At 50.0% G+C, this 23449-nt stretch overlaps 3 protein-coding genes across 6 annotated transcripts; 2 read left to right on the top strand and 1 right to left on the bottom strand.

Annotated features, from left to right (window-relative positions):
• The first annotated feature begins 2139 nt into the window (after positions 1–2139).
• On the top strand, positions 2140–13505 carry LOC121597948. 4 transcript variants are annotated; one of them, XM_041924304.1, is made up of 5 exons: positions 2140–2339; positions 3534–3760; positions 8082–8180; positions 12765–12953; positions 13052–13505. In XM_041924304.1, the coding sequence occupies exons 2-5, from the start codon at positions 3602–3604 to the stop codon at positions 13253–13255; spliced, it is 651 nt and encodes a 216-aa protein (XP_041780238.1). In that variant the 5' UTR covers positions 2140–2339; positions 3534–3601; the 3' UTR covers positions 13256–13505. The 4 variants fall into 4 exon arrangements, with proteins under 4 accessions (XP_041780238.1, XP_041780227.1, XP_041780254.1 ...); XM_041924293.1 differs by lacking the exon at positions 2140–2339 and adding an exon at positions 3169–3296; XM_041924320.1 differs by lacking the exons at positions 2140–2339; positions 8082–8180 and adding an exon at positions 3169–3296.
• A 4506-nt stretch (positions 13506–18011) lies between these two features.
• Positions 18012–18620, top strand: LOC121592481. The gene is made up of 2 exons (XM_041913962.1): positions 18012–18414; positions 18523–18620. Exons 1-2 carry the CDS (start codon positions 18040–18042, stop codon positions 18616–18618), a joined length of 471 nt encoding a protein of 156 aa, XP_041769896.1. The 5' UTR covers positions 18012–18039; the 3' UTR covers positions 18619–18620.
• LOC121592474 lies at positions 18607–21306 on the bottom strand. The gene is made up of 3 exons (XM_041913948.1): positions 20831–21306; positions 19031–19399; positions 18607–18954 (listed from the first exon to the last, which is right to left on the bottom strand). Exons 1-3 carry the CDS (start codon positions 20975–20977, stop codon positions 18850–18852), a joined length of 621 nt encoding a protein of 206 aa, XP_041769882.1. The 5' UTR covers positions 20978–21306; the 3' UTR covers positions 18607–18849.
• Positions 21307–23449: the final 2143 nt, after the last annotated feature.

The following is a 23449-nucleotide window of genomic DNA, read 5'->3' as shown; positions in this document are numbered from 1 at the left end:
CGGCGTCCCCTTTCGATGCGGACGGAGCGCGCTATTACGTCAGGGTGTTGAACTTTCGGCGCGCAAAGGGGGATGGGGTGCTTGCAGCCTCGGGTCCCCATCTCCTCCCTCACTAGTTCCGACTTCCTTCGGGCGCAGTCCTCCCGCTGTGTTATCAAGGCACGGTCGCGTCGTTTGCTCGTTTGCGGTTTTTTCGGTCAAAATTTAAGGCACGCGGTTCAAATGCGAGCTCGAACCGCTCTGATGTCACCGCTGCGTGATGATCACGCAACACGGGCAACTTGGGCCGGTTATGTGCCACGAAGCGCTTGATAGCGTTGCATCTGCGTTTGGTGATAATGGAAGGATGGGGATGAGCGGTTGGTGTAAAGTCTTGGGCGGTGCGGTTGGATTCTATTGCCTGGTTACACGAAGCCACGGCGCGACAGTTTTGGCGATGACATCTCCAACATGTTACGTGCAAGGTCAGCGCCTGATAGTTGTCCTACTAAAGATACTTAGCGTTTTGGAGCGTTGGCGCTGTTTGGGTGTTTGGTAATCGAGCTGCCATCGAGAAGCAAACAAAAGCAAACTAGTGATGGATGAAGTTGGCGAAAATCTGGAGTCGACTCCGATCCGACTCCGATAATTTGGGAACAGACTCCACCATTATCCGGAGTCGACTCTAATCCGACTCCGATACTTTCGGAATAGATTCTAGCATAATCCAGAGTCGTTTGGAATAATCTGGAGTTGTCTGGAATTTTCTGGAGTCGTCCGGAGTCGTCCTGAGTCCTGAGTTCTGAGGAGTCGGAGTCGTCCGGAGTTGTTCTGAGTCGTACGAAGTCGTCCGGAGTCGTTCTAAGTTGTCCGGAGTTGTCCAGAGTCCTGAGTTCTGAGGAGTCGGAGTCTTCCGGAGTTGTTCTGAGTCGTACGAAGTCGTCCGGAGTCGTCCTAGGTCGTCCGGAGTCGTCCTAAGTCGTCCAAAGTCGTCCGGAGTCGTCCGGAGTCGTTCTGAATTGTCCAGAGTCGTCCGGAACCGTTCTGAGTTGTTCGAGGTTGTCCTAAGTCGTCAAGAGTCAAAATCGTCCAGAGTTGTCCACAGTCGGTCTCCTAAATAAAGGCCTGTATACGAAATGTACGCATACAATGAAAGACAAAAAACACGAAATGAAATGCCTGATGACAAGCACATTGCATCGGACAACTTCAATTGACTCCAAATGATACCGATTCCGGTCGACTCTGGACAACTTCGAGCGATTCTGAACAAGTCAAGACAACCCAGGACGACTCAGGACGATTCCGGACGACTTCGAATCCGAACAACTTCAGGCAACTCCGTACGACTCCGACTCCGGACTAACAGTAGACGAAGTCGGATCAGAGTCGTGGATGCGCTCCACAGAGCACATCACAAGTCTACACGCTAGTCATTAAGGGAGATATTAGATGGCTGCGTCTCACAAGCTGAACGCTTCTGTTGTACAACGCGGGACACAGTGGAGTAGATTGAACCGCTCATTTGACATCTTGATGAGCTTTTTCTTCTCGTTCCTTTTTCGCATGTTGATCGGATCGCCACCGATCGAGTCTCCTTCTTTTCAAAAGACTTCACAGCGTGGTTCTTGTACCGTCATCTTTCTTCTCTCCCCCACACGTAAGCTCAAACTACCCCTTTTTCCTTCTCTATTGCTCTCTCTCACACACTCTACAACATCCTCTCTCTATCCCTCTTTGTATCTTTCTCGTTCGCGCGCGCATCATCCAAATCGATCAGTATTGTTGGCGCCTTGTATTTGCCATCTAGAGCTTGGAAGTTGTTTTTTTTGGAGATTGATCTATCACACACTACCCCCTCCCCCCTTTTCTCGCTCTCTCTCTCCCTTTCTTTCTGCACCACAAGCCCTTCGAATGCACCCTTTCATTGTGCGAATGCGAAACAAGATGCAACCGAGATGGCGGGAGCAGCAGCCAGAGTGTGTGCGTTTGTTGGGAAGGACGTGCGACGTTCTGCAATAAGCCACGACGGTGTGTGTGTGTGTCTGCGGGTGTGTGTTTTGCTACCCGTGCGCTCCTAACGCAACGGAAAGACCGGCTTCGAAAGAGTAGAAATACGGGCGTCCACTTTAGTAAGGCAATCATTTACCACCGTGCGGCGCCAGCGACTAACACACAGCTCGACCGGCGACCAAGCGTGCAAGGCGTGCCAATTAGTTCGATCTAACAGCGGCAAGAACGAGTTCTGACCTTTTTTTTTTTTGGTTGCTGTTGCTGTTTGTTTACGTTCGTGTCCTGCGATCCCGATAGTGGCAGCTGCTGTTTCCCCGCCGGCGCCCCTTCCAATCCCGCACGCAAGGGTAAGTTTTGGGGCGAAATAGGTCGTACGGCCGCAGTGGCACAGTGAGGCCGAATCATGTACGCGCCACATTCGGAGATAAAATCAACTGATTCCCGTTCCCGATCAAAGCACACACACACACACACACACCGGAGCGCAAGGTCTCCCCGCCAAGGTCTCCCCACTCTCCAATGGGCCGCCGTGGTGAGTTTGGCCGTGGTGAAATGCACAAACTCGTCCGGACATCGGCATTCGACTCGGCAAGATCGGGCGTCGGGCGTGTTGCTGCATTAGATTGGATGGAAGGGAGCGCTAGTTTTTCACGAGTGGAAAAGCGCCCGCGCTGCGTGTGCAGGTGAAGACAGCAAATCCCTCCAACACCCCACCGGGTGGGGTGTGCGAGCCCGTAATCAAGCCCTTGCTCACTAATCGGGGAGGTAGGCTTCGGCTTCGGGTTTTAGTATTTTCTTCATCGGTGTTTTTTGTGGTTGTTGCTGTTGTCATACACACATGAGAATCAGAGGTTTTGGGTGGTTGGGCTGCCCCCACTCCCTTCTCCAGGTGTTTGTTGGACCCCGTTGGGCTAGTTGTGGCGGCGGTGCGTGTGTGTGGGGCTACCGGTGAAGGTCTTTCGGAAAGGAGACTTCGGGCGTCGCGAAATACACCTCGGTGATAGTGAGCGAGCGGGACAGAGAGAGATAAAAAGAGGGGGAGGGAGAGAAAGAGAGAGAGAGCGAGACAGTGAAAGAGAGCGTGTGTTTGGCGCCCGATTCCGTCCATCACGTGGCTGGCGTGGGCTTCTTGGGGGGCGCCCGAGCACGCGCAGAGCAAAACGCCAGCCACCCGATCGAACCGTGATCATTTGAGTGTTTGGAGCTGTTAGAGTCACTTGCATCTGCGCAGTGTAGCGTCGCAGACACGGCTGCCATAGTACACCGCCCGATCGACGCAACCATCGCCACCACGAGCCCCCAGGGTAAACGCGTCCAAGTGGCATTAGTTTGTTTGTTTGGCATTTTTGCTGTGTGGATTTTATGTGCTCAACTTTTCGCAGCTTCACCACAACCCGACTAGAATATCCCAATCTAATCATTTTTTTTTCCTTCAACATTTCCGCTTATTGTCCTCTACTTGCATGTGCCTCTGCGGCGGAATTTGTTCCGGAATGCCCACCACAAAAAACAAAACCCAACAAAAACAACAACCTGTACAGAAAGCCTCCGGAACAGAGATCAGCAATCAATCCAGCCGTACAGCAGCCACCAACAGCAGCTGATCGCGATGAAGCCGTTTCACAGCTGGAGCAGCGCGGTGACGATCCTCACCCTCGCCCTGTGCGCCGGTGTGGCGCTCGCCGCCCCGAACGTGCGCGTCAAGCGCGGCGACGAGGTGGAAGTCATCGCAGACGCCGAATCCGCCGTCAACCCGCTAGCGTCCCAGGTTAGTGCCACAGTTCCTTGTCCGTTCTGGCCCACATGGCATGGTGATACAGATACACACACAACACATTTCACAATACACACATACACACAAGAACGTTGCTCATCCCTTGGTGGGATTCGGTTTAGGCAACATAAAAAATAGGAAATCCATCGTAAACGTTGTGGTGCAATTTGGTCAGTAAGCAAAGTGTGTCTGTGCGCGTGTTTAAGTGCGTCTGTACGTGTGCTGAAGGTGCCATAAGTTGCCGTACACTGCATCATCTTCTCGCATTTGACCTTCCCCACCGCTCGATTGGCTCATTGTTTATGCGTGACCACACGGCACAGTGCGGCGCATCCTCGGCGCTCTGCTGTGGAGGTTTTCCCACGGCGCCTAACCTCAACCGGGAGGGCCATTGCTCAATGTCAGCTGTTTGGGGTGCGGGGGAGGCCGTTCTGCTCTATCATTGGACTGTCTGGGTTGGAGCTGCGAAGTGTCCTCCCTAACCTATCCCAACCGTCCAACTCCAACTGTTTGGGAGCGCGAAGTTCTTGCACTGTTCAGGCAGAGCGCAGTTGCCTAATCGCCTTCCAGGCTGGCTCGAGTGTGCGAGAGGGGGTTAGGTCTGGCTCCCTTCGCTTGGCTCAATGGCTGCTGCTGCAGGTCCGTTTTAGATCTCCCCGCCTCTTTCAAACCGGTTCCTTTTTATGCCATCAGCTGTGGCGGCCCCAAAGCATGGGTTTTGAGGGCGACTCGGCGGTCATAGGCGGCAGCGCCTGCGTGACTTACGTCTTTGGCGCCGTATTGGTATGGGTAGAAACGGATTCCGCATTGATCGGCTGCGGCTGGGTCAGACTTTGAATTTCGTTATTAAAAAAAGGCAAATTGGAATTAAAATTGAGCAAATTGGAGAGCTTTCGGCAACGGAACAGTCCTTGTTTTTGCAGTACGCAGAAAAACGAGTTGGCGAGTCCTGTACCCCCTTGCTGTGGTACGCTTGGTGTACTTGCGGGTGAAGCAATCGGTGCAACTGCATTGCTGCCCAATCGGCCCACCCGTTTGGCACATATTGATTTCAGCATTTTTTTCTTTTCTTTTTTTTGCATAAACCAACCCCATACACACCCGCAACCATCCTTTTTGCTCGGTTCGCCCGTGCACCATGCGCTCCAGCACGGCTAGAACACGGTCGCGGCCTCCCTTCCCCAGCGCATTTGTAAGTTTGCATTGCGTTTGCGCCTTTTCCTTCGCTTTGGCGCTTCCACTTCGCAAAGCCAGCTCCTTTTGCTTTCCCGCTTCACGGGCGGATCGAGTTCTTTGGGTGTGTACCACTCAATGCACTGTGGCAAGCGGCGAAGGCAACGAGCAAGCAAGCAAGCAAGCAAAAAAAAAAAAAAAAACAGAAAACCTTGCACACCCAAATGCAACGCAACGCCGTGTGGGGAGCTGTGAATGGAAAAAAGCGATTATTTCGCTATCCGAACACAAAAACACACACACACATGAGGTCACTACAAAACGCCGTATGTGTGGGTGTGTTTCGAAGGCAAACGAATAGAAGGCAAAAAAAACATAAAATCGACACATGCATTCATTAGAATGTTGCTGTAATAATGCTCCTTGCGGTCGTCGCCTTTTCCCTGCCACCGAACGGAGTGTGTCTTTCTTTCTCATTACCTCCCCTCCCTCCCCCCCATTGCTTCATTGGCCGTTTCGAACAGGTTTTGGATTTGCAAAACTGTTGCATCGATCATACGACACCTTCCACACACACACAAACACTGGCTCACTCACAGCCCACTGCTGGCTCGAACCGCCAACGGAGTGCAGCGCAAAGGCGTCGTTTGCCCAGTTGGAGGCTGTGAAAGTAGCAGAACCGAAACGGGACCGTATGCACCGTTTTCGTGACCGATTTGCCAGTTCGCGGTTCATTTCGGTGTAGCGTATCGGCTCAACACACACACAGCTTCCATGGCGCGCGGAGTTGATTTTGAGGTTGCGTCGCGTTCCTCATTAATCAGCATCCTCCAAAAATGGAGGACAAACCAAAAAAAAAACCCCCACAACCACACAGAACCAGTATGTTAACCCTGAAAAGAAGCACGTGAAAGTGAAATGAAACCGTAACCCATAGGCCCACAAAAAAAAAAAACTGCACGCCACCACGTTGCACGCGTCAGCGCGCCCATTGCATAATGTGAAGCGAGCACGACGTTTTATCTTAAAGTTGGGCGTCTGCTCTCTGTCTCTCCCCTTTTTTTTTGCGGACCACTTTTCGTGTGCGCTATCCGGCTCGTGGTGAGCAAGACATTGCTCAGATCTGTTACAAGAGCAGCAGCTGCAGTGACAGACGATGACGAAAACACACCTGTTCCACGAAAACACGCCAGAGCATCCCGAACGCACGCGCGTGTCTGTGTGTAGGGGAAAGTATGCTTCCTGCGTTAGTTGAAGGTCACACATGGAACGAAGGGGGGGGGGGGGAATGGATTCAGGTCGGCCAATGAACTCGATCGCAGTGCGTTTTGCGTAACTTGGAGCGTCTTCGGTAGCTTCTGCGTTGCAAGCGACGAACCCGATAAGCGATCTGCTAAGCGACGCTAGGCTTTTCTTCTGGATCACTGGGTCGCTTTCGGGCGCCATGGTCACAAGCACGACCCGGCACCTTATATCAGCGTGGCCGCGCTGCCGGATTGCTTCATGTCGCTCGTGGTCAGCAGCACTCCTCAGACAACCTGGGCAACTCTTCCGTTTGGATTGGAGCGGAAAAGAAAAGCACAGCTTGCTAAGTGTACCCTGTAGCCATATAAAAAAAACCCGCCATAAATTTCCTTTCCCCCTTTTTGCGCGTGTGTAGTACAAGAGTGCGAGTGGTTTACCTCCGTGCAATACCGTGCTCCGTACCAGAAGTGATGTAAAAGGATCCGACGTAAGCGGACGCAAGCCGGCACAAAAGCACACAAGTTGGAGCGGCTCTGTCGGCCAGTTACCGTCCAACACATCGTCGCACACTTGGCCGCACGTGTACTTCGGTCCTGGAAGGGAGTGGAAAAAAAACCACGCTCAAAAAAACAGCATCCGCTAGAAGGGTGACATCATTGTTGGTGAATGATTTAGCCATTTTCTGGAGCCTACCAAAATGCGCTTTGAATTTGCGAAAGGAAGAAAGGGGGGTTAAAAAGGCCTACCAAAAAAAAAAAACATTGTTGCGTCATACGCAGACTGTTCTTCCACTTATCAAAAATGGCCAAACGAATGGTGAAGAAGCAACACGCTTGCAGATCGTTTATCACGCGTTTATAGATCTCGCCAGCCGATGACAACAAAACACCTCCAATTATCTCATTAGGCAGTCGCACACACACACACACACACACCCAAGCATCGGCACGAGGGTGCTCGAAACAGGTTTGCCGTTGGGCAAAAATAAAAGCCCCCGACACCGATGCGCATCCAGACTGTTCGCTCCTCCCTTTCGCTTTCGGTGTGAAATCGAGCGCGCTGCGGTCAGCGTATACAACCACCGGGCCTGACGTAACGGCCCGAGTAACGGGTGCCCCAAATCCGAGCGATGCCGTAACGGAATCGGCGTGCGTGTGGATCTTCTTCGTCTACCGCGGGCCATCCTCGATCACACTTCCTCATGCTTCGCACACTCACGTACACGCGCAAGCTCGTTCGCTCTCGCTCTCTCTCTCTCTTCCTTCGTTTTGTTCGACGCCATCTTCGTTACACTTTTGCACGTGCTTTCTCCTTGAGCTGTTTTTTTTTTCAGTGTGATGTTTATTTTTGTGTCGGACAAGCGGTGCCAAGCTGACCTAATTGGGTGCGCTTCACTCTCACTCTTCACTCACGCGCTCGCGCTGAAAGGGATTGCGTTACGTGGGCCGTGCTTGTGCCGAGTGTTACTGCATACTTTGCACTTTCACGCGCTTCCCGAATACTTGTGCACTATTCCATTTGGTGCCGTTTCTCGCTTGCTGTTTTTTATTGTGTGTGTGTGTTGTTTTTACGCATTTCTCCTCTCGCTTGTTGGACGCTATTGACGCACAGGTGTTGCGTACGGGTAGTTCACTAATACTGTACCACTTAGCTTATAGCTTAGTATGCCGCATCATTCGTCGTGAGCTCGTGAGAGAGAGAGAGAGCGCATGCACTCAGGTGTGCACTCATTTTCATCATTGTCGTTTCTACACTCTTCGCGCGCTCCTTCCTGTGTGTTGTGGCGCTTCGCAAACACTCCTTTACTGCTCGGCTCGTCCTCTCGCCTTATACGCAATGTTTGTTTCTTCCTTTCTTTTTCGTTTCTCTTCGCTTTCTCCCGGCCTCTTCCATACAGGATGCGGTAGCCATCGGCGACGACCTTGACCGTGACAAGCGCAAAGTTCCCGACCCGAAGTACGAGACCAAGAACGCCATCCTAGGATTCGTGTTTGGAGTGAGTACACGCATTAGTTGAAATACCATTCTCTTTAGTAGCTTCACGACTCCTGGTTCCTTCTTTCCCGCTCAGTTTTTTTGTGTTTGTTACTAATCATTAGTTTGTAGCGCTGTGGGTAGTGCAGGCACTGGTTTGTAATGGTGGTTGGTGTCTTTAATTCATATCCCTAACAACACGGAGATGCTGTACGCTACACAATTGTAACACGTATGCCCCTTATACTGTCTACATTCCATCGACTGCAACAAACAACCGCTCTGGTACTGTTAAGGCTCCCTCCTCCCCGACCAAGCGCTACATCCGATTACGGGCGCTGAGCTTTGCTTCCTGGCAAAGCGAGCCTCTACTTTAATTCCTAGTAGTTACAAAACTGGTACGCAACCGACGCTAGACAAGAAAAGACACCAGCTGGCCTTCAAGCGGTCAGTATCGCTAACCAGAATGCAATGGTGGTGGCGAGCGACGACGCCAAATGGTTTGAACATTGGGCAGATGCAGGAAAACCCTTACATGTGCCTGGTCTACATTCCAGTTTGACGAGATTTTGTAGCACGCCCCTCTCCCTTCCCCATCCTTCTGTATCAGCCTATCTGTTTATCTCACTCCTTTTCCCCTTGTTTTTTGCTGCTCAACAAAAAGAGGGTTGATTTAATGAGTGGTTTGTGTGTTTTTTTTTTTATTATTAATGCAACAGTTAGAACGCTCTATTTCTTGGTAAACGCGCTGTACGTTTCACTTTCTATTTCGCCACACTGTACGTATGCATCGTATACACCGGGGACGACCTTCGCTAGCGTTAGCGTAACTGTTGGGCTTCGTACACTCGCGACACGCATCGAAAGACGGCAAGCGACGAACCCCCTGATTGATTAATGAATCATTCATGGATTAATGAAGGCAAAGTGGAGCAGCAAAGATTCAAATTTTCACACAAAAAAAAAAAGAAAACAGTACAATACAAGCTCACCTATAGATAAACGCAACCCACAGCAAACATTGAGTCATTGAAGTGTCAGGCTTCAGGCAGCAAGCGCGCTTCGCTAATCGATGGAGGTTGGCGTTTTCGTGTTGCTGCTCATTTCATTTGGTCACCAACCGACTAAGGCTTACCCGTTCCTCCTCCCCCTTCAGTCTTTATTCCCAACAGCACAGTAGAAACCGCCCATGGCTGGGTCGTGCGGCCACGCTCGGAAACTGTCTCAGTCGGTCAGTAAGCTGCGCGTGATTTTTCGGTTAAGGTCGTTAAGTTGAGCTCCCCATTTGGCCCGGATAGGTTGCAGCTGGCCGTAGGACGGGCAGGATGAAAGTAGTTGACCCCAGTTTAGTAACCGCATTTGAGAGCTAATTTTTTTTTAGTTTTTTGTGTGTCAACGTTACTCAAAGATTAGATACGCACGGTCGGTGTGGTTGTTTTGAGAAATCGAGCGCTTTCAATTTTCAAGTTCAACGAGATTTTAAACTGTAAACAAAAAAGAAACACGTCCCTATGTAGGCGCCATTATGTAAGGTTCCATTGCAAGACAAAAAGTTTTTGGACGCTGGAAAGCTGTAACCAAACAGACTTGGACTGTTGCTGGATACTGATACTGAAAACGACCATTACACTCTTCGCTCCTTAACCCCTCCGTCAACCTTGAGGGGTTCCAGACTCCTTTTTACCCTTTCCCATTTTCCTATGCACTTGGAAATGTACATCTTAGTACTTTCCATGGCTTGGTGTACAGAAGCATCTCCAAAGGTACTGGGCAGACACTGTATCTCAGATTCGTTGGCCGATGAAGTTCACCCAGGAGTTCCTTCCTCTGAGGGCCCTTCGTTTCGTGCGAAATTCCAGTTGGCCGGATTAAAATTGAATCTCTTTATAGTCAAACTAGTCGGTTTTATTCCTTCTTTCTTCCTATTCCTTGTTTAAACGACGAAACTTCACGATACCGTGTCTGTCTCGTTCCTGGTGTACATTTTAAACTGGTGACAAGGTTTGATGTTGCATCCTCTCTCTCTCTCTTTCTACCCGTTTGCTACCACTAATAACATATCTCCCGTCCACCCTGTATCTTACCTTCACCTCTCCACCTGCTCTGCCGGAATGCGCCACCCCGTCAATCAAAATGCGTGCAACGCCTCCAACCAAACCCAAAACCCGAAAAACAAAACAAAAAAAAACGAAACCAAAAATCGAGTAGAAAATCAACTCGTTCATCGACGCGAAGACGCGCTTCATTGACAAGCTGGACCACGCGAACATTGAGAAGAACAAGCAGCACCACATCGAGCCGCCGAAGCCGGTGCCCGACTTCCAGTCGCTGATCTCGTCCGTCATCACGCCGAAGGTGCAGTTCATCACCTCCAAGATCGGTTCGCTCAGCGGCAGCTTCCTGGGCGGCTCGTCCGGCGGCCACGGCGGCGACGACGACCATCACGGCAACGGCGGTGGTGGCGGTGCGCCCCAGCTCGGCAACATCGTCTCGTCGCTGCTGAAGCTGTCCGGGCCGATCCTGTCCGGTTCGTCCGGCTCGCAGCACGGTGGCTCCAACACGGTTTCGCTAGGCGATCACGACGATGACGAGTAGGCGGCCCGCCGCTGCGCCCAGGAGCTCCACCGGTCTGTGAGGAAGTGTCCCGGCCAGGCCCTGTCGTGTTGCGTGACCGCTACGGTGGCCACGACGCGACGCGATAACGGGCTGGGCGTCCCGATTAAAACACGCAATTATTTCAAACGGGGCAACCGCGGCTCTTGCGAACACATGCTGTTCAGATATTCGCAGACACACATTCATTCATCCCCTTGATTGCTCATTCATTCACAAACACACATATACACACACATATACACATACGTTGAACGTAACGTACGTTAGGATATCGGAATTGATGCTTTTATTTAATTTGATCGCCAAATGCAACAGGAACGGCTGTTGTTGTTTTGTTTTGTTTGTTAGCAAAGCCGGCATGAAGCTTAGCAAAAGGAGTCAAGAAGAGGAGATAAAAAAAATCTAAGAGGGATCAGAAAAGGGATTTAAAAACATATTTCAGCATTCTTCACACTTCTACTCACATCTGTCGTCTTTCTATCGACTTTCTTTAACACTGTCTATGAATTCTCTCTCTCTTTTACTACTCTGTTCTTTCGCCACTAACACAACAGCTTTCACTGTCTTCGTTCTATCCACTTGTTGACATTAGTTATTCGTGGTTATTAGTTTTTATAGCCTGGTTATTATTCAAAGTTATTCAAATTCTACTGACTTTGCTACTGAGATACAGGAAGAGAGAAAAAGAGCTTAAAACATCAACAGTAACAAGGGAATTAATTGTAGTTTGAGGTTAGGAACATGCGCATCATCCTCCCATAGGTAAAGCCCAGATCCAGTGCTGTGCATAAGTATAGCATAACAGTGATGTGTCCGGAAAATAATTAAAGTTTTTTTTTTAAGATAAGCCCATAATATTTACATTTGCAAAGCAAGCTTTTGCAGCTCATCAAGCCACACACACACATACACACATGCGCAATATATACATGCAGGAATCATTTTTCATCCCGTTTGTTTGAGCTTAAGATGGTAAGGCGTCTTTTTACTGGCGCAACGAAAAGTGTCATTTGAGCCAATCACTGGCGTAAGCACTGGAAATCGCAATTGTGCAGTTGTTGTATTTTTCGTTTTTTTGTTGTAATCGGTTCCTTCAAAACAGTTCCTTCCCTTCTACTGCCGACGAAGAGAGTGCTGCTGTAGGTAGATTAAATGCGGCTTTTGATTCGTAGGGCAGTAGCGTCCAAACACACTAAATGCTCGTTCCCAACGTAAGGTTCGTCGCTTGTGGGGCACAATGGGTGAAAGAGCGCTTGTATTTCTTACTCTCTATTTAAAACGATTGGTTGTGGTAGGGTTTCTAGGCAAGCAAACGAAAATGAACAAAAAAAAACAAAAGTAAGATGCAAGAGAATGAAGCAAGAAGGAGCAAGCAATAGCTAAACACAAAACACGTGCAACTAGTACGCTAGCGAAAAATAGAACTACCAACGAATCTTCGAGGCACAGTGCAGAAGAACTCCAGCTCAGTCAGTCACCATTTTACAAAAAAAAAAAAAACAACATCGTAAGTAACCATACGTACGGGCTCTAGTATGTCTCATTTTCTTCTATGTGTAAATAATGGATTAATAAAATGCAAATCTTATTCACAAATCTACCCTGTACCCTGTGTGTTGATTCACTGACTTGTGGTTGTTGCTCTTCGTTTCCCTTTCATCCGTGCCGAAGCGGTAATCTGGGTTTGTTTGTTGAGGTATGGAACCGGAGAAGGCGCATGAAGTTTGTAATTAGTGTAATTATTTGGCAGTATTGGGTTGAAATTCTACGACCGAGGGGAGAGCAAACGTAACGAAGCAACAATGTGTGCCAGCGTTCTGCAAACAAATAAACATTATCGGCGTACAGTAACACTAACACTCACACCACCATGTCGCATGTCGTATGTTTGTTGCTGGTACAGGGAAATTCCATTATAACTCGCGTACTCTGCGCTCCGTCTGCGATCTAGACGATTAATTTGTCTCGTTTCTGTTCTGGTCCCGCGCAGGCTAGCAAGCAGTCAGCCCAGGCGGTCAAAGACGCCATCCACCCGACCAAGGCGCCGGTCTCGGTAACGACGGACGATACGCCCGACTTCGATCGGCAGAAGGTGTCCCTCCAGGTGCCGGATGAGCTGTTCGGCAGCTCGTTTACCCTGGTGACGAACATATCGGGGCGCATCGGCGATCTCATCATGGTAGGGAAGGCGGATTTACATTCAAGATTATGAGCTAAAAAAAAAACCACACACCAAGCAACTAATTTGCGCAATTTTTGCGCTACCCTCTTCACCAGAGCACGGCACGCCGCGCGGGCGAATTTTTCTGGGTGTTCCAGCCCCTGTTCGGCAAGCACCTCACGATCGAGATCCCGACGACGACGACGACCACGACGACGCCGCGTACGACCACAACGACCCGGGCCGCTCGCACCACCACGCCCGATACCGCCCTCGTGCTCGACCTGCTGTCCAGCGCAACCGACACGAACGACATCTGAAGCTAGGCGGCCACGGGTTTTACAGTTTCCTATTACACTCACTCAGTTATTTATTACGACCAGACGAGTACGATTATGGCCTGTTTTCATTCACGACAACGAAACAAAAACACACACGGTGAAGATTATTGTAACAGAAATCTAGCTACCTTTTTTTTTGTATAGCAAAAGTTTAGTTAGGTAATGGATATGGTTTATGAGCACGCGGCGGAAAGTGTTAAGCAGTAATGCGGGCAATAAAGGCTTCACACTAGCAATCAGGCGGTAGAGTTGAATGGCTAGCAAGAAAGAAACCCCATTTCCCCCGTTTCTTTCCACGTGTAGATCTTTTCCGCCTAAAAGTATGCAATCCGCGGTACAATGTTTGAAAAGCTTTTACACCTCGATCTCGCAAAAACTCTACTCGAACAGGAATGTTTCTAAGATGAGTGCATAAGAGCACTATCCGAGAAGAATGCAGCTCGCGCCCGCATGCCACGGCATGAACCCTGTCAGAACGTGGGGAGCTACAGACGAAGCTGAACAGCTGCTGGAGCAGCTATCCCAGTCGGGGGACTTCTTCTTCTTCTTTGGCTCAACAACCGTTGTTGGTAAAGGCCTGCCTGTACTGCTACTACTTGTCGGCTTGGCATTCAGTGACTTTTTGATAACCCCATAGAAGGATAGTCAGTCCTACGTATGGCGGCACGGTCTATTTGGGGCTTGAACCCATGACGGGCATGTTGTTAAGTCGTACGAGTTGACGACTATATCATGAGATTCAAGTCTCACCGGCTCAAGTCTCATCAGTCGGGGGACACCCGCTTGTTTTACAGGAGATTAAAGAAGGTACGGAGCAGGTTTGCTCCTAAAACTGCAATTTGCTGGGATGTGGAAGGAAATCTCCTGACAGACGAGTGGGAGGTGATCGAAAGGTGAAAGTGCTACTTTGCAGGACACCTGGCGGCCGAGCTCTTCTAGATGGAGCCGAGAAGACTAACCGTCGAAATGCATCAGCTGATCGTGAACATCTGGAAGCAGGAGGAACTACTGGAAAAGTGAAGGCTGGGTGTCATTCACCTAGTCAACAAAAAGGGCAACAGGCTGGAATGCTCAAGGTTTTGTATCATCTCAATGCCACCTACTAGATCCTGTTCCTGATCCTGTTCTGCAGACTAGCTCCCCTTGTTATAAATTTCGTTTGGGTTTTTAGGAGGTAAATCCATGACCAATAAAATTTTTACTCTTCGGAAGATCCTCCAGAAGTAACAAGAGCGCCAGATTAGTGACGGGTAATGTTGGTAAACATCTGGAGTTGATTTCGAACCAACTCCGATAGTTTCGTAACGAACTCCGGAAGGTAGGTCCACACAGAATTATCCGTTTCTGAATTGTCTAGAGTCACCCGGAGTTGTCCGGAATCGGTTGATGTCGTGGTCGTCCGAAGTCGTCCCGTGTCGGTCTTCCAAACAAAGGTCTGTGTACGAAATGCACACGGAAAGCTCACTTAACCGGATGACTCCAGTTGACTCTGATCGACTATAGACGACTCCGAATGAATCCGATTCCTGTCGACTCCATCCGACTACGGACGACTCTGACTCCGATGAACTCCTGGCGTCTCCGATCGACTTCCGACAACTTCAACTTCGAAGGACTCCGGGCGACGTCGGACGACTTCGGACAACTCTAGCCGACTCTGAACGACTCCGAGCGACTCAGGACGACTCCAACTCCAGGCAGAACTAGTGGTTCCAATTTTGCTGGAGTCAAATCGAAATCGTGTGTGCACTCCAGAAAGCAGATATGCACTATTTGCAATCTTGGGACGGTCGTTACTTCGGACAACGACATCAGAAACTAAATCCGGAAACGCATTGTGCAGGGGAATCGAGCATACTATAGGCTTGACTGCTGAGATCCAGTAGACTTCGAGCCCGCACGAAATGTGACATATATCGCTCATTGATTCGCCTTGTGGTCCTCTATGCACACGAGTCCTGGGCCATCCGAGCGGAGGATGAAAACGCTCTGAGCGTGTTTGAGCGACGCATCCTCGGGACCATCTTTGGCGGTACGTTTGAGCACGGCGAACATCCTGACGGTGGCGAAGGCTAGCAGGATATGATGACTGGGGGATGTCATAAGGATGCCTCATGCCCCACCAAGAAGGTGTTGGACAGCGATGCCCAGTTTGGCATAAGGCGCAGGCGAGTACACCGAATTCGATGGCTGGACCAGGTGACGCGAGACCTGTCGAATATTGGGTATCTACGTTGATGGGAGGTTCCATTCAGGGACCAAGCATCCTGCAGAATGATTGTTGATCGGGCCTTGTCACGAAGTCGTGCTCTACCGTGAGCAGGTGAGAGAGCGAGAGTGAGAGAGAGAGACCGCGATCTCTCCTGCACCTGAAGCGCCACTCAATTTTCTTTCATGATTGTAACCCAGATGCTTTTGGAGTTACCTTGACCTGCTTTTCATGTCATTTTTTTTAAGCTGTCCCAAAATATGTATTTAATTAGCGGAAGCAAATCATCAGTGCGTAGGACACAATCAATCGACCGCTAATGATGGACGCACACGAGCAGTTGCTTGTTTACTGCTGCCCTCCCCCTTTCCTGCCGTTTACGCAGGATTTAGGCACTCTCTCACGCACAAATTAAAAAGTGGCGTCCATGAACACTGCCTGCTCGATTTTTTCCTTCTCTCTAGCAACTAATTAACTACCTTAAAAGCAAAAACTAAATGTCATAAGTATCACACATACACACACTACTCAATTTAGTACGCGCATCGCCCGCAGTCGGGCGTTAAAGTGCGTTCAAAAGTGCGTGTCCAATACCATCCCAAATTGAGCGATTCGTCACAGAAGCAAATCAACAACCCCCGGGGGGGGGGGGGGGGAGCTTTAAAGCCCACTTAGATGTGAGTGTGTGAAAAATTGGTCCTTCGCCCCTGTCTTCTACCCTAACTACATGGTCAGTGATCATATCGCTTCTAACGTCTCACACTTGTCACTATTCAATAGATTGTGCTCCGTGCTCCGAAATTGCATTACAAACATTTTACTTTAGCTCGTTAATTTGGCCTGGTTACAGGGTTGTATAAGATAGTTTCACTGTTTTACTGCATATTATTCTTAGAACTTTGACAAAACCTATAATGCACATTTCATTTTTATTAAGAATCGGTTTTAATGGTTTTCAAGAAACACATAGCACACTCAAAGATGACAGTATCCGGCGCGGATCATTAAGATGCACGGGATCCATTTCCACAAAACAAGATTACCTTATAGTACACAACGTTAACTTTCGATTGACATATAGCTTGTGTTGATATTTCAAGGCAATCACTAATGTTAAAATCAAACCTTTGGTGACAATTATATTGTGACACATTACGGGAAATGGACTCCGATTACATACTTCCTGGAATATATCTTAACTTTAAATACTTTAATGAAACTGCTCCATCAATCCATCAATCACCTACCAGAACTTTCACTGAGATCATACCGATCCTGGGACTGATTCTGAACCCATCTCAATTCTGGACTTTTACAGAACTCATACTGGTGCTGGAACTGATTCCAATCCCAGAAAGTTGTTTGAATAATTCTTAAACCTGCTTTGGCCCTGGAATTGATCCTGACACCATACCGGTCGTGGAATAGATCCCGATCCCATACCGCGCCTGGAATTGATCTTGACCCTATATTGGTCCTGGCACTGATCTCAAAGCCGTACCGATCCGGGAATTGATCCCAAACCTGATCAAATCCTGATCCCATTCAAATACTGTAACATATACCTACCGTTACTGAAATTTATCCGAAACCCATACTGTTCCTTAAGATTGTACATTGGACCTGGAACAGATCCCGACTCCATTCCGGGCCCTGATACTGCTCTTTTTAATAATTCGAGAAATGAATAGCACCTGAGATTCTGAAAATTCGAACGACTTAACAACATGCCCATCCTGGATTTAGGCCTCGTATGAACCGTCGCCCTCAGCAAGGATTGGCCGACTGCGTGGTACTTAATAAGCCAAATCCTGTATAGACCAGCATGACACGTTACCCCCAAAAGAAGGTTATTTGTATCAGTTGTTTTTTTGTATGAATGTTGCCGCGACGCTTTCACACATCCGGATCGACAGTGACGGCCACCTAAAGTAGGGCATTTATCTTCCGACTTTGAGGCTTCCTGAACAATTCCTCGGAGCACTTTTTGGAAAAAGTTCCTCACACACCGTATATGACATTCTTTAGCTATGCTTCAGCCAAAAATAGGCCAATCGATGGATCATTTTCGACAGACCACGCACAAGCGTTCATCTATTGAATTCTGACTGTAATTTGTATCGTTCTTCCCTTGCTTGTCTTGTCTTAAAACACCTAAAACCAAGTCGGCGCTGCGTTTACCAATGCCAAAGCGATTGCCATTGTAAGCAAAAAGCATCCAACCAGCCGCTGGAAAGTAACGCTGATCAGCCTTTACTAGAATTGTATTACAGAGATAGCATAAAGAACAGCGACAAAAAAAGAGTCTCGTAAAACTCTAACCGAGCTGGAATGCGCATAACGATTACGCTCGACCACTACTTCTGGTCCACTTCAAAGCAGGCGACCTCGACACCGTGCATGCCCGTTCTCCTCCGCTCAGAATTATGCACCAGTGTCGCTTTATTACTGCACCCTTGCGTGGACGCTGTGTGCGTCGGATCTGAGTTCTAGCGCTAGATTCTACAGTCGACTTGCATCCTCCGGGGCGTGTGGGTCTTCGTGGGGAAAGAAAATGCAGCCTAGGTACAGTGTCTTGGCGTCCGCGGCCTTAGCGGTGTGGTATCTCACCGCGTGGCAGGCGTGCGTGTCCGGCAAATCCTTAGTGGCGCCGTCGGAGCTAAACTCGCTCGGTGCAGGATCCCGGCTGGATCCCGCGGGCAACAGTGTGCTGGCAAGTTCGACGGAATCGCTCACCACGGAGAGGGAGGACATTGCAACGAACGCCCCAGCGACGACCACTATCGGTGCGACCGGTAACGAGGTGCCGTACGATGACATACCCACCTTCAACCGCAAGCAGGTGTCGTTGGATCTGCCGGGTGATTTGTTTTCCTCCACCGCCAATCTAACGCTGAGCTTGCGTAACTTTATCGCCGATTTAATAACGGTAAGCCGCGTTGGAGCGTGTTGCCCTTTCGCCTTTACGAACCTGCAGCTCACGCTGACCACTCTCTCTCTCTTTCTCTCTGTTCTCTTCTCAACTCACCACCACCAGCGTACCTCGGTGCGTATTGCGCAGGTGGTGCGGTTCTTTCAGCCCCTGTTCGGATACCATCTGATGATTGACATCCCGAAGGAGCTGGATGTTTAACGCGACGGGCCGCACTCCACCGAACCGAGGACAGCCAAAACCGGGCCGCCACGTGAACGGTGAAAGCGGCAGTAATAATTTATTAAGCCTGGCTCTGTGTATCCTGGTTGTGTTGTAATTAGTCTAGAATTAAATAATTTATCGCCCTCTTGCACTCTTTTGCGTAAATCACTCGCTCGCCGATCCGGCTCATCCGTTACAGCTCCGAAAGCGCGCCAACATCCTTCTGGATCAGTCCACTCCCGACGGGCTTGGTGTCGGTATTTGAATGAACAAATGGCGACCCGCAATCGGTTGAAAGAGCTGCATAAACCGGGCGGTCCGTATAGCCGTGTTCTGCGGAAGCATGAGCAAAGCAAAAAAAGGGAAAGAATTCAGCCACTGGTCCAGTCGAGCCGTCTGGTGCACTTACCGTGATGAAGTCGCCGAACAGCTTGGCCGCCGCCAGCACAAAGTTGGTCGCATTGCCAAACAGCTTCCCCGGCAGCTGGAGCATGATCGTCCCGTCCGGGTTGAACTGCGGCACCTCGTCGTCCTCCTGCCGCGAGCTTCTGTCCGCCCGAGGCTTTATCTGCGGCCCGGCGCTTGTCGCCGGTGGCGCAGGTGTGGTCGTGGTGGTCGTGGTGGTTGTAGTCGTTGTAGTGGCCAGCATCCGGCGAGCGAACGCCGGATTGCGGGCGTTTCTTAGCTGCTCCAGCAGGTCCAGGACGGCGTTAGCGGCGGCCCACTCCTCCGGTCGGTACTTGCGCTTCGCCCGGTACACCTCCTCGCCGACCGCTTCCTGTGGTTAGGGAAGAAGCAAAGCATCATCAGGTGCTGGATTTGCTAGCGTGGCTCAGTATCCGGGAGAGCTGCGAAGGTGATAACGCTTGCGTAAGTAAAACAAAAAAAAAACTCCGAGTTTTGACCCTTGCTGCCCGGAGAAAGCCCACGCATTCTTCGCCCCACGGCTGCTGGGCTTCCTAAGGCACACGTTAATGTGTGCTTTGTTTAACCATCCACTCACACCGTGTCGCACCGCGTGTTGGACACCAACTACAACACCAAAATTGGACATTACCGTGCAAAGATAATCGTCGCAATTGTCGTACCGGACGTTTCTTTGCGACATGTAGATTTTGTTTGATAATAATGGCTCGGTTGCGTGTCCCCTGCTATCACGGCAAGCGCTTCCCTCTACCGGTTGGTCATCCCATACACGCCGGCACACGCAACAAACGATACATTCATCCACCAGCCCCGGTTGTCCCTTTTTTCGCTTGTGTCCGTGACATGCGTGGCCTCCCAAAAAAACGCAAAAGACAAACCATTCAACCAGGTTGTACTTTTTTATTATTTATCTTATTCTCCTGCGTGGAGACGTCTGTCGTGGTGTCTTAACCCTGTCATTCCCCCATCCCGCATACCCGCATCGGTGGTGTATGAGGGTGTGCTTGGTTTTTGTTTTCGGCTGGTCCCCGATTTCTTCTTTCTTTTGATTGATAGCAACGACCGTGGACCGCGTTCCGATGACGAATGTCCGTTACCAAACTCCAGCGACCCGTGATCGCACGCGGCATGGTTTGACTTGAGTGAATGGTTTTGTCTTGAGGGCGTCCGGTTGTACGCGCATCTCCTTTTTCCTCCTTTCGGTTGCGTTTCGCTAGCTCACTTTCGTTTGTCCGCCCGGTGTGTATGTTTTGGGAAGGAATTAATTTTTACTTTTTCACCACCTTAACGCACCACGCTGCCTCAATTGGCCACTGTTTTTTTTAACAGAAATTCGCCGTTAGTCATGCGTGCAAGCGTACGTAACGATTGCGGCCTGCCGCCGGCCCAGAGCGGCTTATCCTGAGCGGTTGCGAGTGAAGGTGGAAAGAATGCGTTGCGTCACACACACACACAGGAAGGCGAACTGTTAGGATATTAAATCATGCACACCCATCATCGTGCAGTATTATTGAAAACTCAAAAACAAACAGTTGAAGGGTAGGCCACACTTCTTCTAGGTTCGTCGCTTAGCTGATGAACACGCAGAAGTCTCCGTAATTTCTAGTACGAAATTCCAGGTCTGTTTTTACCACAGAACGTTATCTTCGCAGCCAACTCCAACGCTGGACACTTCTTGCTGATCGGTTGAAGATGTGTTTAGACCAGTTGACGGTGGAGCAGGTTTGGGAAATTTGATTGATAGTTGCATGATCACTTCACCCGTCTTCACACTTCCACTCACCTTCCACTGCACTGGATCTAGCGAGCTGTTAATCTCCTCCACCGGTGCCGACGGTATCGGTGCCGCCCGCACTGGAGATAGCACACCAGCAAGCCCACACCACAGCGCAACACACCAAACCGACACGGTTATGCTCCATGCTGCCATGCCCGTTCCTGCTCATACGCTTCCTAACGCGAGGAAAGTGCTCTGCTTCTTCAGGGTGTCTGTTCTCATACTCCACCTCAACAACACTATCGCACCATAAACACACACACACACACGTACACACAGTCTCACAGTCACACCGAGAGATCCGCTATCAGCTTGGTAGATGTCCGCACAATAAGGCTGCAGCCTGTCCCTGCTGGCTGTCCTTCCGGTTCATTGAGCAATGTACGCGCCGCTTCGGGAGGATGGATGCGCACGATGCGCCACGCTCAACCATTCGCCCACAAATGTGTGCCGGCCGCGCACACACCACACAGGCACCAGCAGCAGCGTGTTTCTTCCTTCTCATCCGCTCGTATAGCTCGCCTGTGCCTCGTGTGTGTGCCCGGTTTTGTCTTTCGCCTTCTTTCGCTCGAGTTTCGTCACTTTCTCGCTCTCTCTCTCTCTCTATCGTTCGCTTTGGAGGTTTTTGTACTTCTTGTGCGTGTTGTTAAAGGGTAGACAACAGACAGCAGCCGACCGAGAGGGGAACGACGTTACAGGCTGGGGAGAAAACAACGGCACAAACAAACGGCCCCCGGTCTGGTGGGGTCATGTTTGTAGTTTTATTGATTTTTGGGGTGCTTTCTTCTAGCTTTGGAGGTGCCTCGCTAACAATGAATGAGTCTTCGTCTCGGCTTTGTGTACAGTTTTTGTAGTCTTCTTTGCTGTTTTAGATTTTTGGCTGGAACTATTCCAGAACCATCCGAAGCCGATCAGACATTCCGGAACGTCCCGAAGCAGGCTGGGACTTTGCTGGTCTTAAAAAAGAAATCTCAATAAAACGCCCGCTGGCTCACTTGGACAGAACCACGGCAGCCCTTGCATCCTATACAAAGAATTAAAAAAACCTGTAATCGTACCATCAGTTTCCAAGACATTTAACCCTCTCCCCGCTCCTCTCAGGTCGAATTGTATTGCTGGGCGTGTTCCAAGTGCCTGTTGATGAGTTGTCAGCGTGGCATTAAACATATCCGGAGCAACTGAAATGAGGCCGCCCTGGTGGTTTTTGGCTCTGCAGACCATTGTGCGACGTGTCCTTTGCCCTTTGTGTGCAAACGACCTGATCCTCCTTGACATGCTCTTTCTCTCACTCTCTCTCTCTCTCTCTCTCTCTCTCTCTCTCTCTCTCTGCTGTAACGCAACTGAGCAGATCCTGACACCGGTCGGGATGGTGACCCGACACAGTTCGCTTGTCGCAAGCACTTGCATCAGCGCGCGCTACCATTGCACCGCAACTCCAACTGATAAGGGTTCGGCGTGCCTACGGGGGGAGGGAGCAAGGCGTGAAGCGGCAAAGGAGAAAGCTATGCCACGGGCCGCACAAAAACACGTGCAATTTCGATTGGTTATCTCACCCACGGTGCGCACGGGAACGTAACGCGCAAGACGGCGCACGCGAGCGCCTCGGCGAGATCGTGTAATCGAAATGCGCGCACCTCGCATGCGCCACTCAAGCCAACGGAACGGCCCAGCAAACATGCCCCGGTTCGACATGTGTTTGCACTATCGGTTTCGGTTCGCAGCGGCAGAGAGTTTGCAAAAAAAAAAAACACTATTTCCGAACGCATTTTTGGAGCGGCAAAGAATGCCGAGACGGACCACTCCATCGGCAAAACGCAGAGTCTCCATTTTAGGATCCTCGCTGCTGGGGTCTGTTTGACAGGCTTCCTTCCCTTCATTCTGCCCCTCTTAGTGCGCGAATGTATACACTCGCCGGCAGGTTCCGTGTCCATGCAAATACGAAAACGTTTGTGCGGCACGCTGTGAAAACTTCACTTTCATTGGCTTTTAGTTTTCTCCTTCCCCTACCACCCCCTTTTCTTCTGCTGATTGAACCTGATTTCCCGCCATTAGTGGAGGGGCGAATGAAAGCGTTGCACAAGCTTGAGAACGCTCACTTTCAGTGGCAACACCGTGGGTACCCGCCCACGGTAAAAGTGAAGAATGAATTCGCTGCGCGCATACAGCAAGCTAAATTGCAATCACGCAAAGAAAAGCCCTTCGTTCGCGTTGGTGCCTCCCGGGGCCGGGAGGTAAGTGGGTGGCCGGCATAGGCATTATGAGTTGCACAATGCACACACTCACACATCTAGCTTCAGCATTACGGCATTCGGTGGCGTCGGCTCTAACGCTGCTCCAACAGCTCTCGCAGCAACCCGCAGACAAATCGACGCTTCGAACACCCTTCCATTAGCCGTTTCTTCTCCGGCCGGGTCAAACGAATCTGTCATTAACGCCGAAGTATTGAAGGGTCACGGTATCGCCAGGCCCGAAAATGAAACGTTGTCGCGTAACGCTTCCTCCCTGTGCGAATGGTTTCGATTTCAGCCCCATTGAACACGATTTTCCATTACGATCAACCTGTAACATTAACAGAGTAGTTTTTTTAAGGCTTGAATCCGTCTTTATGGTGCATTTTGGAGGATG

This window comes from Anopheles merus, chromosome X (assembly GCF_017562075.2).
Source record: "Anopheles merus strain MAF chromosome X, AmerM5.1, whole genome shotgun sequence".
In the NCBI taxonomy this organism is placed as follows: Eukaryota; Metazoa; Arthropoda; class Insecta; order Diptera; family Culicidae; genus Anopheles; species Anopheles merus.
The sequence above is the reverse complement of the archived record's forward strand: the minus strand, read 5'-3'. Positions and strand labels throughout refer to the sequence as shown.